Source organism: Rhea pennata, chromosome Z, assembly GCF_028389875.1.
Source record: "Rhea pennata isolate bPtePen1 chromosome Z, bPtePen1.pri, whole genome shotgun sequence".
Taxonomy (NCBI): domain Eukaryota; kingdom Metazoa; phylum Chordata; class Aves; order Rheiformes; family Rheidae; genus Rhea; species Rhea pennata.
In genome coordinates, this window is record NC_084702.1 from 82,097,215 (window position 1) to 82,112,691 (window position 15,477).

The window sequence follows — 15,477 nt, forward strand, 5'->3', positions numbered from 1 at the left end:
CGCCGCTTGCCTGGGCCCGGCAGCGGCCAGCGCCGCGCGGCAGCTCTGCGCCCCGGGGCGGGGAGGGCGGCTGCGACCGGCCGCGTCCGCCGCGGCCCAGGTGCCCGAGGGCGGCGCGGCCCGACGCCCCGTCCCGCCCTCAGGAAGGGCGCGGCCGCGGCCGCCCCGCGCCGAGCGGAGCCGCGCGGAGCCGCCCGCCCCGTTCCGCCTCGCCGCGGGGCCCGGCGCGTCCTTCCGGGCCGCGGCGCGATGTCGGGGCCGCCGCGGAGCGCGCCGGGGTCGCTTCCCCTCGGCCGCCTGGGCGAGCCGCTGCTGCGGAGGCTCAGCGAGCTGCTGGACCGCGCGGGGCCCGGCCGGGGCTGGCGGGAGCTGGCGCAGCGCGCGGGGAGCCGGGGCAGGGTCCGGCTGAGGTGAGAGCGGCGGGCGGGGGGGCGGCGAGGGGAGCTCGGGGAGGGGGGGGGCAGGGGGCTCCCTGAAGGGCAGGGGGAGCTGGGGGACGGGCGGAGTTCTGGGGGGGCTCCCTGAGGAGCAGGGGGAGCTGGGTGGGGGCTGGGGGCTCTATGGGGGGCAGAGGGGAGCTGAGGGGCGTGGGGAGTTCCCTGGGGACAGGGAGCTGGGGGGGCGTGGGGGAGCTCTGGGGGGAGCCCCCTGGGGCGAGGGGGGCGCCGTGGGGGGCAGGAGGGGAGCCGTGGGGGGCAGGGGGAGCCCCCCGGGGACAGGAGGAGCCGTGGGGGGCAGGGGGAGCCCCCGTGGGGGGCAGGGGGGCCGTGGGGGGCAGGGGAGCCCTCGGGGGGGCAGGGGGAGCCCCCCGGGGACAGGGGGGCCGTGGGGGGCAGGGGGAGCCCCCGTGGGGGACAGGGGGAGCCCCCGGGGGGGACAGGGGGAGCCCTCGGGGGGACAGGGGGGCCGTGGGGGGCAGGGGGAGCCCCCGTGGGGGACAGGGGGAGCCCCCGGGGGGACAGGGGGGCCGTGGGGGGCAGGGGGAGCCCCCGGGGGGGACAGGGGGAGCCCCCGGGGGGGACAGGGGGGCCGTGGGGGACAGGGGGAGCCCCCGTGGGGGACAGGGGGGCCGTGGGGGGCAGGGGGAGCCCTCGGGGGGACAGGGGGGCCGTGGGGGGCAGGGGGAGCCCTCGGGGGGGCAGAGAGGCCGTGGGGGGCAGGGGGGGCCCCCGGGGGGGACAGGGGGGCCGTGGGGGGCAGGGGGAGCCCCCGTGGGGGACAGGGGAGCCCTCGGGGGGACAGGGGGGCCGTGGGGGGCAGGGGGAGCCCCCGTGGGGGGCAGGGGGAGCCCTCGGGGGGGCAGGGGGAGCCCCCGTGGGGGACAGGGGGGCCGTGGGGGGCAGGGGGAGCCCCCGTGGGGGACAGGGGAGCCCTCGGGGGGACAGGGGGCCGTGGGGGGCAGGGGGAGCCCTCGGGGGGACAGGGGGGCCGTGGGGGGCAGGGGGAGCCCCCGTGGGGGACAGGGGAGCCCTCGGGGGGACAGGGGGCCGTGGGGGGCAGGGGAGCCCCCTGGGGGCAGGGGGAGCTGTGGGGAGCGTCTCCCGCGCTGCGGCGCCCGGCGGTCGCGGTGTCGCGGGCGGGGCGCGGGTGCGGGCGTGCGCCCGCTGGGCGGTTCCCTCGCGGCGGCGAAGAGCGGCGGGCGCTGCCGCGGCGCGGAGGCTGGCGGGGATGTGCTGAGGCGGGCGGGACGGGGAGCGGGTGGACCGTCCAGCCTGCTTGCAGCAGTAGTATCGTGGTAGACCATGGATGCTCTCCAAAGGCTTTGTTTTAATCTGCTGTGATTTGAAAGGGCATAAAGCCTTAAAACAAAGTTTAAATTTATGGCTGGTGATGAGTTTATTGGAGCAGTTAACTGTAGCAGTAAATATATGTGGTTATGTGTATAGATAAGCTGCAGCAGCGGCTTATGTGAACATCCACGCTGAAAATGAAAAGTCTACCTGGGCCTTCACGTTAGATTCCAACTCATTCTTTGCTGCTTCTGAAGTAGAAATGTTAAAACAAAAGGTGCTGTACTTAGTTTTCCTGCTGAGACTTTGAAAAGCAAAGCGTAGAAGACTTCTCAATACGTTTGGTCAAAATCATTAGGTACTTGCATACTTTATTTTGTAGTGCTCAGTTCACTAACACTGCTTTTGGTTTGTGGAGGTGCCACTGTAGAACCTCTGGACTCCTAAAACGTGAAAGAAGTACTGCAAGTATTCCAAAATTAGCTAGGAATTTCCTAGCGCGTGTGCGCTCTCTCCCTCTCTCTATGTATATATGTATGTGCGTGTGTGTGTACATGTGTGTACATATATATATATATATATATTGTTTTCTAGAACTGTTTTTCAAACCAGCTCCTTTGTGAGAAAAATGTATTAAAAAGGCCTGTGCTATGTCCTTTTTGTGTTACTTTGTAGCTCTCTGGATTTAGAACAATGTTCTCTCAAAGTACTGGAGCCAGATGGAAGTCCAAGCTGGAGTCTCCTGAAACTGCTGAATGATAGGGGTTGTACTGTGGTGGAACTGGTGGAGTTCTTGCAGGCCTTGGAGCATACAGAGGCTCTCCAGTGTCTCAGTCTTTCAGGTCAGTTCTGATTTGTGCTTTCACAGCAACTGTATGTTTTACGTAGGAAACAGTGTAAGTGTGTGAATTTTCTACAGTGATTAAAAACCGTTGTATTGTTCAAACTCTCGTGATTTGTATCATTCATATGATTCATTTGTGCATATTAGGGCAATTGAAAACTGCATGATCTGAGAGCCCAGAATGGTAACTCTAAAACCAACCTGAGTCAAGCCAATGACAGGAGGAATCCTGTCCCCATTCAGATTCGCCTGGCTGGGTGGTAAATACTACTTTGAGTGGTAGTGCTGGTGCAAGAGTAGAGGCATGAGCAAGTAGCTGGATAACTAGGGACAAGACTACCCCTTCTTGTGGCAGCATGGATGTATACTGGGTTGAAGAGTATGGCCCTTAGGTACAAGCACATAAAATACTGAGGTTCTGTGTTTCTGTCCCTCATGTATATCAAGGTAACTGGAGAATAAGAAACACTCTTGACTGACTTTGTGTGTTCTCTGGGGCTCCTACTGCACCGCAATTTGTTGTCTCTGCCCTGCACCCTGTAGCATTCATCAAGCCTCAAATCAAAATTCCTTCCTCCTGAACTCTGGCAGTCACAGTGCAGCTGTCTTCTATTGGGTCTTGAAAGGCTCGTTTTTCAAGCTTGAAGAAGGGTGCTGGGATGTACTTAGGTTCCAGTCCTTTCTGCCCCTCTTTGCTGATACTAGTTATTAATGCCTTCCAGCATAACACCAAAAACTAGTGTTATTAAGCTTCATCTTCACCTGTTGCTTAAGTACTTTGGGTTATAGCTTGTCCCTCAGGTGTGTCTAGTTTCTGTACACAGAGGATGTCTATCAATTTCGGGAAGTATGCTGCAGTTTTCCAGATTCCTCTTTGAGAACTGCTGTGAAGAACAGTTTTTAGTTTTCATTATTGGGCAGATGAGCTACAAACTTAGACTTTTGCTAAAATTCATCGGTCTTACAAGCCCACATCCTCCTTGTTTGTTCTATTGTCTTTTTTCTTTTGTTTGCTTTGGTCCTGTATTATATGCAAATTAGGAACTTTGTGCAGAAATTGTCTTTTTTTTCTAAAACAATGGCACTAATCTTTAGGTTATGTCCATTGCTTCTATGTAAATAGAAAACTTCTACAAGTTTTTGGTATGATTAAAATGGTCAAAGTTGAAGTAGATTAATAAGGAGTCAAAAAAAACCCAAAACCTTGGTGAACTTCACAATTTGTTCAGTACTTAGTGTTAACAAATTCTCGACTTTAGAATCTACAAATACTGATAGCCATAGTAGTTACAAGGTGTGGGTTAGTCTTGTGCTTCTTGTCTTTAACTGGTGAGTGTAAATGAGTTCCCATTACAGCCAGTAATGTGTTTTGGAAGTGTTGGGCTGCATTTTGTTATGTAACCTGGATTAGATTTTGTTAGTTTATGTAACCTGATGTGTTTTGCAAGCTATTAAAATTAGAGCTAATTATAAGTTGAAACTTTTTTTATCACAGCTATAATGCTGTTTGAGAAGAAATGGGTAGTAGCTATGCTGCAGTATAGTTATTCTGCAGCATGTCTAAATCAACTCCAAGGGGATAATGACAATGTTTTAGGCTTCTCTTAATCTCGGTTTTTACAAGCAACTCTTTGTCAGTATCATGACTATAGAACTAGTCTGCTGAAAGGTGTCCTAGTGCTGTGTACAAAGGTATAAGCATTCACTATGGCAGTTAAAACAAGTGTTTTGAGTCAATTCCCCTAAGAAAGTATCTGCTTTAGAACTGATAAACGATATAACAATGTCTACTGCAAAATGCTGTGGGCTTTGAAGCCCTCCTTGCCTCACATTTCTCTACAGGTTTAACTTGGAGAGTTGCAGGTACGGTTATGAAAGAAGTTTTGTACCACAGTAAGTTAGGATAACTGACCTCATTCTTCACAGCAACATCATGCAGTAGGAGTGTTTTGTTTCTACTGGGAAACTGAGCTTATGTAGTCTTATCTTAAAAACTATTTTGAATCCATTGACTGCTGTCAGCTGAATGAGACAAGATATGAAAAATGCTAATTTTATTTATATAAAATAATAATTAAAATAAGTTGCAGGTGAGACAATAATCCTCTGAAGTGCTTGAGCTGTCTATCTGATAATAACCCTGAACCTATGGAAGGCTACTTAGGGATGTTCACAGGTTGACTTTGTTAGGGTTTTGAAAAAGAGAGAAAAGAAGCAAGGAGGGAGGATTTCAATCTTTCAGTGACTGAAAATGTGAACACTGACCTGGACATATGTGTAATTGCTGTAGAAACAACATGCAATCTGTTAACTGCATGTTAGGAGGAGAAAGGGGATACAGGATTGTCTCTGTTCCTCATTTTGCTAGGTTACTCCCTGCAACCATTAAAATGTCTAGTTCTGTGTGTTTGGAATGACAGCTAAATGCACATGGGTATCCTGGACGTGCCCCTGAGTCAGAAAGCTTTTAGAATGCAGTAACATCTGAAGCTGCTTCCTACCATGGTATAGAGACTGGCCCCATTTTTTTTAGGCCCTCCTGCTGTAGGATATGGTGAAATTCAGTCTGCTTGGAAGTTACAAAAGCTTCTCTTCAGATGAGGCATGAGAGTGAGACTATCAAACTATTTGCCATACTCATAGCCTCCTTTTCTTTGTGTGACATAAAATAAAGAAGCCTTAGACTGAGAGCAATTGCTATAACAACCCTGGAATTTTTCAAGTAAACTGCTTTAGCAATGTTCTGCAACTCTTTCATCTACTTAAGACTTCTCACTGTATTAGGTATACCATGGTGTGTTGAATGAGTTATAGTTGAGCTAAGTTATAATTTAGTTTAGCTGCAATGTATCACTAAACTGGGGAGAAAAGGAGAATTTATGTTGTGTCAGAGCAGGTGGATTTTGCTCCTGGTAACTATCTCAAGTATTGCCATAGTTGAATCATTTAAAAAGTAATAGCCTTTGATATTTAGGGTGAGTTAGTTCGTTTAAATATTTTGGACAGTTGGTGTTTTTTGTTTTGTGTGGTTTCGTTTTTTTTTGTTGTTGTTGTTGTTTTGGGGGGGTTGTTTCTTTGTTTTTTAGAAATTTAGTCTGTGCCTACATTTGAAGTCACAGTGCTTATTCATAATTGCCCATTTGTTCTAATAACCAAAAGAAGTTTGAATGTTGCTCAAGTTCCTTTAGCAAGGGGGGGTTAATGTAGCACCTAGTATTACTAGTTTGTTAGGCTGTTTTTTACCAATCTGATTTATGAAGTTACAAAGACACAAACTTTGCAAGCTTCTTGAGTGTACAGAGTAAAGTGTGTACAGTGTGTACAATTTTTTCTCTCTCCAAGCTTACAGACTTGCCTGTCTCACTGGATTAACTCCATAGAAGAGCTTCTTCCTCTAACCAAACACACAAAATAGTAATACTAATAATTCTTAAATTTTCTATGTGGTAATAAGAAAGCCTAGACATCCTGCTCCTTGGGTCACCTTTCTGTCCTTTCTTCCATTTTTTAATCTTGTCACATTGTGAGCCTGTTGGAAATGATTGAAATACAAAGACCTCTCTCCTAAGCTAAGAAGGAAAAAGGCTTAATACGCAGTTCATGGCGTTAGCCTGGTCTTGCACAAACTCACTGAGTTGTACTGTTTGAAATGAGCAACGAGGTGTTTCCTTCTCCCCAGACAGTTCTCTTACTGCAGCAGTTTAGGCACTTCAGCCTGAATGTCAGTAACTGAGGCTGAGTTTGCAGAAATGAAGAAACATTTTTACTAATGTGAAACCTAAGAAGATAACAGTTGGGTTATAGTTAAGTACTGAGTACTTAATTTATGCTGCACATAAGAAAGTCTGATAACCCATGAAATGTCAGTTTTCTATCCTTGAGTGTGAACCTTGTGTATTCACAAGGCATATTCCAAGGAAAATTGAAGAAACATTAGCATATCTTTGTAATCATTCTGCAAATAGAACCAGAAAGTTAGAAAGTCTTTTTATTTTGGTTTGGGTTTTTTTTAAACATTTCTATTAAATACTGTGATGCTTGCAGGAAGTATCTGTATAATACTAAATGAATGACTTCAAAGTGAATTTATAAAAATCTGTCAGGAAAATAAATGTTGAATAAATTATGAATCAGGTTTTCCTAGAACTTAGTTGTAGCACCTTTGTGGAGTACAAAATACTAATTTTTCAGAGAATTTTTTTTTCAGTTACTTTCTTACAAGAGATGTTAGTGATACAAATCAGGAGAGAAGATTAAAACATAAAAGTGGAAGTCTTTTGGAATAAGCAAATCTTAATTTTTCTTCCTCATACATTTATTTAAATTGAAGTAGTGTACTTCCTGTTTCTCTTGGTTGATGTTAGGTGATTGTGATGCTCAAAAATTGTATTTAACATGCTCCCTTTATCTCGAAAAAACCCTGAAGGAAGTGTTAAATGAGGAACCGAGGAAGCGATCTTCAGAGTTTGACTGTAGAGGAAAACTATTTTATAATAAGATAGGCAGGGAATTTTCAAGTGCCCTAGCCACTCTGGGGTAGCTCCCTGTGTGGTCAGCTATTTCAGAGTAAGACTGTGTGTGGAGGAAGCTGCTATAGCTCGCCTACCTGCTAGACAAACACGGTGTGATTTCCCAATGTCATGTAATCTCTGTTTCAATCTACTGACCAGATCTGTTTCTGCCCAAGTTTCAACCTATTGACCAAATCGTTACAAATACAGTTCCTCCCTCATACTTTCTCGATTAACTATTAAACTAAATGAGCAGAAGTGAGGCCTCATCTCGAGTACTGTGTCCAGTTCTGGGCTGCCCAGTCCAAGAGAGACATGGAGCTACTGGAGAGAGTCCAGCGCAGGGCTGCGAGGATGATCAGAGGGCTGGAGCACCTGCCCTGTGAGGAACGGCTGCGAGAGCTGGGCCTCTTCAGCCTGGGGAAGGGAAGGCTGAGGGGGGATCTGATCAATGTGGACAAGTACCTGAAGGGAGGGTGTCAAGGGGATGGGGACAAACTCTTCTCAGTTGTCCCGTGTGACAGGACAAGAGGCAACGGGCAGAAATTGAAGCACAGGCAGTTCTGCCTGACCGTGAGGGGGAATTTCTTCCCTGTGAGAGTGACGGAGCCCTGGCCCAGGTTGCCCAGAGAGGTTGTGGAGTCTCCTTGTCTGGAGATCTTCAAGGCCCACCTGGATGCAACCCTGTCTAATGTGCTCTAGGTGACCCTGCTGAGCAGGGGGGGTTGGCCTAGATGATCTCCAGAGGTCCCTTCCAACCTTACTGATCCTATGATTCTATGAAAAAGCAGACAAAAAGAAAACTCCTGGCAGAGTGTAGTAAAAAGTGTGGGAGCACATGATAATCTTGAGTCTTGTTACCAGGATACTTGTGATCTCTTTGCAGCTGTTTTTGCACACAGCTCTATCTTACTCTATATTAGTCTGTAAGTTAACTTTCCTGCCCAGTCTTGAGTGCTGCTTCTGTACCAAATTAAACATTCAGCTTATGCAGTTAAACTGTAATGAAGGAACCTGCTTTCTTCTACCACGGGGCAATTAGACTGAATCTAAACAAAACAATCTTTAGTATGAGTACCTATGTTGCATCTGATTCCTAATTTTAGAGAGTAGTGAAAAGGTGGTGAAGTGTAATGTTTGGTTTTTCTCTGCTTTTTGTGTTACTAGTATTATTGGTGGCAATTAGTAGTAATGCTTGTGGTCCCACTAGGGTTGTTAAATGTATTTTACTATGCACAGCAAGTACGACTTTAAGCTAATCATTTCTGGTGGTTTATTTGTTCAGCTTTGTTAAACACCTTGGTTTTAGATCCATATATGTACTTTCTTTGGCAGCAAATCAAGATTAAACTTTCTGTTCTGCAGTTAGCTCTCCTCCCCTCCCACTTCTCGCCCTGACCTTGGCTATGCCTGTGGATCTGTTTTGGGGGTCATGCTGTAACTAGATCTCTGGAATGATCCAGGTTAAAAAAACAACTGGATCATTATCAGACTGATGTCGACATTTAGCTCATGGTATTTCCTGGCAGTTAAAATCTGAAGTGCAAAATCTTTTTTTGCAGATTGGCAAGAGAAAACCCTGATAGAAGTCAAAGGCATGAAGCCGTAACCAGTGGTAGCTAATAGGGTTGCCTGAGCAATAATAGAAAAAGGCAGCTAGTTAAACTAGCTCTTAGTAGTCTGAACCTTCCCACGGGCTATGGCTTCTCTTGTATTTTCTAAGATTATAAACCTCAAAGAAGTCTTTGGGAATTAGCAAACCCTTAAAAACTGTGAACTTTTTTTCGAGAAGGAACATATGCCATTGGAAATACTGTTTGTTTTAGTGAATAGAGAGCAAGAGAATTACATATCCTAAAGTTATATAACTAATTGTAACTGTGTAAATATAGTACAACTAAATTGATTATTTTCAACTGGATTGAATGAAGAAAATTTCTTTTTTCAGAGGACAATTTAAATGCAAATTTAAATTGTTCAGATGTATTTATTAATAAACTTTCCTATATATAAATCTTTTTTTTAAGGTATAAAGATTGTTGTGCAGCCAGACTCTCAAGCAGTGCTCCCCGGCCAGATCGTCAAGCTGTGTTGCTGGGCAGCGGGACACCCATTTGTGCATTACCAGTGGTTCAAACAGGAAAAAGAGGTAATAGGTGGTACAGAATGTATACTCGTGTGTGTGTGTGTGTGTATATATATATATAGAGAGAGAGAGAGAGAGAGAGAGACACATACATATTTTTTCTTTTATGCTGAAAATAATAGGTGATGACTCCATGGACTAATGTTTAATACTTCTATTCCTCTTCCTGGATATTCGTTTGGAGATTTTGGATGATGCTTCCAGCTTTTTTTGAAAACTGTGATTTTCAAATTAAAGGACGCTCACTGTATCTGCTAATAAAAATAGAAGTTCAATAGATGCCGCAATATGACCCGTCAATGTACTAAAATAATAAGATGGTTCAATATATGCAGACCATTTCATCCTTGGAGAGTAATCCTGGAATGTGACAATTGGGAGACTGTAACTCCTTATCCTCCATCTTTCTAAAGGTTCATCTAGCTCATCTAAATCATAGGTTAAAATAAAACATGATTACAGTCAGTTTGTGCTCATTACACTTAAATATATTTCTCACTGTAGATGTAGTAAAAAAATTACCTTTCTGATACTGACAGAAAGTTATAGTTTCCTGGTCATAGGTGAACGTAACAAGAATTGAATGTAACTCAAGAAATTATTCCAACTTATTTGTGGGGAAGGATTAAGAATTTCAGGAAGAGTTTGTCAACTGTTTTTTAAGAGCCAAGAATTGTTTTAAATAGAGGCATATGAACTATTCTTGAAAGACAACCTGTTTCTGAGCTACTAAATACTTGACTTTCTCACCTAAAAGCTTCAAGTAAATGGAGGAGTTGAGGCTGGTGTTTCCAACACTGAAACAAATATTCTAATATTTGATCCTGGTTTAGCTTAAAACAGTCTAAACTTAAATATTTCTTGGTTTTTGTGTAATTCAGATTCCACATGGTAATTCTCCAGAGCTGGTTTTGAATCCAGTGAAAGTTAGTGATTCTGGCTTTTACATCTGTCGAGTGAATAGCAAATCTTCCTTTGTATTCAGTCGATGGGCACGGCTAGAAGTTTGTGATCTCCATGATACATCTCATGGTAAGTAGCAAAAACCTTGTACTATGGGACCTCTCTGCCTAGATTGCATCTTGAAGTCTATTAAATCAGTTTTTCTCCAGCCCTTGAGTTAAGGCTTATCTAACAAATGCAGTCTTCTGAAAGTCTGTCTTCCTGCTTGTTAGAGGTCCTGGTTGCTTTCTTGCACAGATATGAGAGAGGGCTGTTTTAAAAAGGTGGTATCCAATTTTTGCTCTCTGGAGCTGTCCCTGAAAGCAGAAGAGAAAGGAAGCTCAACTGAGTGGTATTTGTAAACTTCTTGGATCTAGCATACAAGTACTATGCACTTATTTTCAGTTTCAGGAGTTGCTGGTGTGCGTGTGTGTTTTTGTTATTGTTTTGCAGAATAGGCAATAGCATTAAATAAATGTGTGCGTTATGTTTGTCTTTTTTTTAACCTTTGAATTAAATATTTAGCCTTGGCTTGCCATTGACCCTAAAAATAAGTGAGATTGAAATCAACTGTATTATCTTCAGACTATAGAGTGCTTATTTTGCCTTGTGTCATTAGTCAGTGGTGTGTCTCACTTGCACACTGCCTATAAAATTTATTCCTGGAAGAAAAAGAGATAGGGACTACTGATCTTCCAGTGAAAGATCAAAGGCTATTGCAATGTCAGCTAAGGTAACTTTTTTATGATTTGGTCTCTAACAGCTTCTCCAACCCTTATCTGAACAATAAAGAAAGTAAACTAGGGGATGCAGTGCATACACTGAATGAGTGATTTCTTTCTTGCAGTGTTTGGGCTTGCAATCACAGGGCTGGGATCCCCTGTGATTGAACTGGACTAGATGATGCAGACAATACCATCTCTGCAATGCTGGCTAGATCTGAAGTCTCCTGTTTCAACTGTTGCCTGTCTTTCCCTTCCACCCCCCCTTTTTTATTTTCTTTCTTTCTTAGTCCCTTGGGTTGCTTTCCCTGTCCAGATCTCTTTTTACCTCCTATCTTTTCTTTGCTCTCTCTTTAATAAGAGCTTGATATCCCCATGCCCCACACCTCCATCAAAGCTGTCTTTCACAGCTCTGCTGTCAGCTTGTGACTAGCGAGACAACCAGAAGCAATTTCAGAAACATCCTGAGACTGGCACAGATTTGTCAGTGTATTACATGAGTGATAAGACAACGTGCTGTACCAGTGATGGCCTGCAAGTAAGAAGTCACACCGGAGACAGAGGCCATATATCTTTCAATCTCGTGTTGTTTTGCCATCTGTTAACTTGTACGTGTGTTCTTTTGTCTTAAAGATCAATCCTCCTTAAGTTGACTACATCAGCCATTCCTTTACTTCTCATCATACTTCTGTCTTTCTGCCTTAGAGGGAAACTAATTCTTTTCATTTTGTTAAAGATCCTAATATCAAACTGAGACATTGAGAGGGAGGAAGTGAGAAGGCTCTGAACAGTTGAGTGACAGAGGCTAGAGTTTATTTTCACATGTAAAAATCTTTTATATGGTAAGAGATGCAGAAAACAAAGTTTTTCCTAAGAAACAAATAAAAACTTTTGAAAAGGTTGCTAGAGGACTTGGTAAGCCAAGGTCTCTCTGTTTGAAATGCTGTACAACACTGGTACAGCATATTTTGGCAAAATCCTTTCAGTTTCCTGAACTCCCTAGAGGCTGCATTAGAAAATACAGTTATCTTCTTAAAAGGCTAGTCAACACTGATAATAAACACATCTACAATGAAGTCCTTGGTGTGGCATTGTATTTAGATATTTCAATTTACATTCATGAATTTAAGGCATGTTCTCTTGTGTCAACAGATTTTGTCAGATTCATAGGATCTTGCTTGATAGCAAATGCAAAACATCTTCAAAACATTTACTTTTCAAAAAGTGTCTGCATGGAGGGACAGGATATCTTCTCCACAATCTTTGTTTACAGGCATGAAGTAAAGGGTCCATATTTCAGCAAGGGACATTCCTGCTAGACATTAGGAAGTATTTCCTAATGGCAGGAATAATAAACACTGGAATGAGTCATCTAAAGAAAGCGCAGAATCGCCACCAAATGAGCATCTGCCAGGAGCTGCATAGTTAATGGAGTAGGTGACCATATTTGCTGTGATTGTATTCTATAGCTGATTTTCTTTGGTTATTAACTGCCCTACTGAGAATTACATGACAATGTAATTAGCACCAAAAAGTTGGAGTGTCTTGATAAAAACTGTGTTTCTACTTACCTGCTGATTATCCATGATTTTTTTTCCCTCCTGGCTCGGAAGGAGGCTGGATTTGAAATCCACAATGGATTGGATGTTCTTTGTAACCTTTTGGCATATGAAGGTGACTTCCAAAATCAGGAAACATTGATTTCTATCTATTGTTGTTAAAGTCATAGGTATGAGCTTAATAAAGTTTATTTTTCCTTTCCAGAAACAGCCAGTCTTCCCATATCTCTTACTAGAGCTCTAGCTGCATTGGGGGGTGGGGGGGAACTTTGTTTGCCTTTGAGTACGTGTGCTACTCATCCAAAAAAATTATCTTTAGATCATTTTGATTAAATTGGTTCATTCTAATTAAGTGGAATTTGTTTCTTTATTTTTGAAGCAGACTCATGTTACACCACAGATAGACAACTTCCTACCTCCTGTGAAGTTCTTGTGACGTTATCAGCCTTCCCTCTCTATAGCTTTCTGGCAAATCGGTATTTGAGGCTGTCTTTGTAAAGTACTCCTTAATTTTTGTTTCTAGGATACCAGTTTTTAAACCACTCTACAAGGAAAGCAACTTTTCCTTTTAGGAACATCTTTTAGGAAAAGACATAGAGGAAACATTTTAGGAAAAAGACATAGGACTGCAATTACTTAAATATAAAACTTAAATGTAACTTCTAGTGGTTTTTGAGTAAATCTGTTTGTAAAATCCCTGAAATAAAAGCTAGTAATGTGCTAGAAGTGCAGATATTAGTAGAACAGAGTTATCCATATCACTGTCTGTCTTTAGTACATGAAGGATAGTGTCATCAGCCCTTAATCATCAGTCATGAATAGTTCTGATGGCAAAATATGTGTCTACATACTAAGTCTAAAAATAAAGATGTGAGTGACCTTGCAGCTGAGATAAAAGATCACTGGCTTGGCCTTTACAGGTAGGTCAGAGCTTGCTGTAGTATGTCTCAGTTAATCAGGCTCTTCAGCACATACAGATCATAAACCTTTTCAGTGGAGTGCTTTTGTGTGTATATTGGCTGTATTAAAAATGAATTTCAGCATTTCAATATGTTTTAGCATATGTAGAAACTTTTTATCAGCTGGGTTATCCTTTAATGCATTTCAGGTTTTCTGTGTAGGTTTCTAATCTAAAGACATTTCAACATGGAGACATGGCAGGAGCTGGTGTTTGTAAAGTATTTTTGAGTTTTTCTTATGTATTTGCTGTGAAATTTGATGCTAAGTTTAGAGTGAGAAGAATAGGGGTATGCTAAAACTGATTGTGAGATTTGTTGTAGCTGCCAAAGTTTTACCTTGATTTTTCTACAGTGAAGCAAATAGAATTATCTAAAGGAATTCTTATTCCTTCATACACACCTGCACACAGGTTCGGTCCTCGGTCCATCCTTTGGCCACTATTCTTTGTACTTGTTTTTTTTTTCCTCCGGAGTCTTTCTGTAACAGCTCTGTATTTTGGAGCTGTACCCCCTTGCAGTTCCATTGACAAGGAATAAATGATGCAGAGAGTGCTTTGCATCTCTTTGCTTGTGGAGTACATTTAATATGCATTTTTGCTACTTTTCAGTAGAAAAAACAGAAAACAGTTGCTGATCCTTTTTAGAATACTCTTTAAGGAAACACAAGTTAATTTCATTGCTAGTTAGTCTACTGTAATTATAGGATGATGTGCCTGTGCTTGGTTAATTCTTACTAATGTGTGTTAGGTTAGATTAATTCTCTCTCCTTTTTCTTTTCCTTTTTTCTTTAAAGGGAGTTTGATTGGCTTACCTGAAAACAAATTGCGCATTTGTATTCAGCCTCAGCCGCAAAACCTGACAGTGGGGGAGGCTTTGGTGCTAGAGTGTGGAGCTGTTGGAAACCCAATTCCTTGTTATCAGTGGTTCAGAAATGGATTTCCCGTGGCAAATGGGGGCAAAAATGTCTACATGGTAAGTTACTGCAGCGCCAACTTCAGGCAGTTTATATATAATCACCTTTTGCTTACCATATAAAGCTTCCTTGAAGAAAATAACTTTTTCATGTCTAGATAACCTCCTATGCAGGTGCACCTTATACCAGTTGCTCTCACGTTCTGTTGCTCGTGTGACGACAGCATCCTGAGACTCTCAGGTGCAGTCCTCACTCTGACGCTCTCAGATGTAATCCTGAACACTGGCAGTGTGTTTCAGGTGGTAGTCATGAGGTGAAGGCTATGGAAGTGACTTTAACGTATATTGGATTAGAAGGATATATTGACATAACAAAGATTAAATATCAGTTATGTCAGTGAAAAGCTTCTCTTTTTATCCCATGCTGCAAAGCAATGATTTGTAAGAGCTGTTGTATTCAATGCTTAGTGCAGCTTAAGCCGGTGAGGTGGATTTGTAGTGTGGCATTCTTTCTTGAAAGCATTTCTAGAATACAAACACTGTCCGTCATACTATGGAATGAGAGTACCTATAGCTTTTAGGTTTGTGGGGGTTTTGTTTAAGCCCATCATGAGGGCTTAAATGAAGCTGACACATATATTCCTTGAGGCATTGTGGGATGACTGTGATGTTTACACAGATAGCTTATGTGGGCATGGAACATCAGGGGACATACTGGTGTCATGTATTCAATGACCAGGAAGATCAAGACAGCAGGAAGATAGAAGTTGTTATAGGTAAGGAGTCTTTCAGTTTGACATAGGGAAGAAATCGGTAAATCAACTGACTATCATTAGAATTTTTTAAGCTTTCAGTATTAAGCCAAGCACATAACTTTCTGTGTTTTTAGTTTATCTGTTTGTTAAAATAGCTATCCTTCCTGCTATCAAGGAAAAGTTTAGAATTCTATCAGTTATAAAGTGCTAGTTTAACTCTTGAGATTTCATTAAGATCTTGCTGGTGGTACCAACTGTGTTATGTTGTTTGAGCTCTTTTGCAACCCGGGCAGGTGAGATTATCCACAGAAAGTAAAACAAATAGGTGTAAGGTGTAATACAGTTTAGTGGATCTGCATATATTTACAGCAAACTAAAGAGAGGGAGTTCTGTTTGT

At 43.4% G+C, this 15,477-nt stretch overlaps 1 protein-coding gene across 4 annotated transcripts in view; it reads left to right on the top strand.

Annotated features, from left to right (window-relative positions):
- Nucleotides 1–249: 249 nt before the first annotated feature.
- Nucleotides 250–15,477, top strand: part of MALT1 (MALT1 paracaspase) — a 40,055-nt gene continuing 24,827 nt past the window's right edge. For all 4 annotated transcript variants that reach the window (XM_062599333.1, XM_062599334.1, XM_062599335.1 and 1 more), the window contains exons 1-6: nt 250–410; nt 2,406–2,572; nt 9,113–9,234; nt 10,113–10,263; nt 14,207–14,385; nt 15,005–15,101. In XM_062599333.1, the coding sequence (XP_062455317.1) occupies nt 250–410; nt 2,406–2,572; nt 9,113–9,234; nt 10,113–10,263; nt 14,207–14,385; nt 15,005–15,101 (877 nt within the window). The remainder of the gene's footprint in view (nt 411–2,405; nt 2,573–9,112; nt 9,235–10,112; nt 10,264–14,206; nt 14,386–15,004; nt 15,102–15,477) is intronic.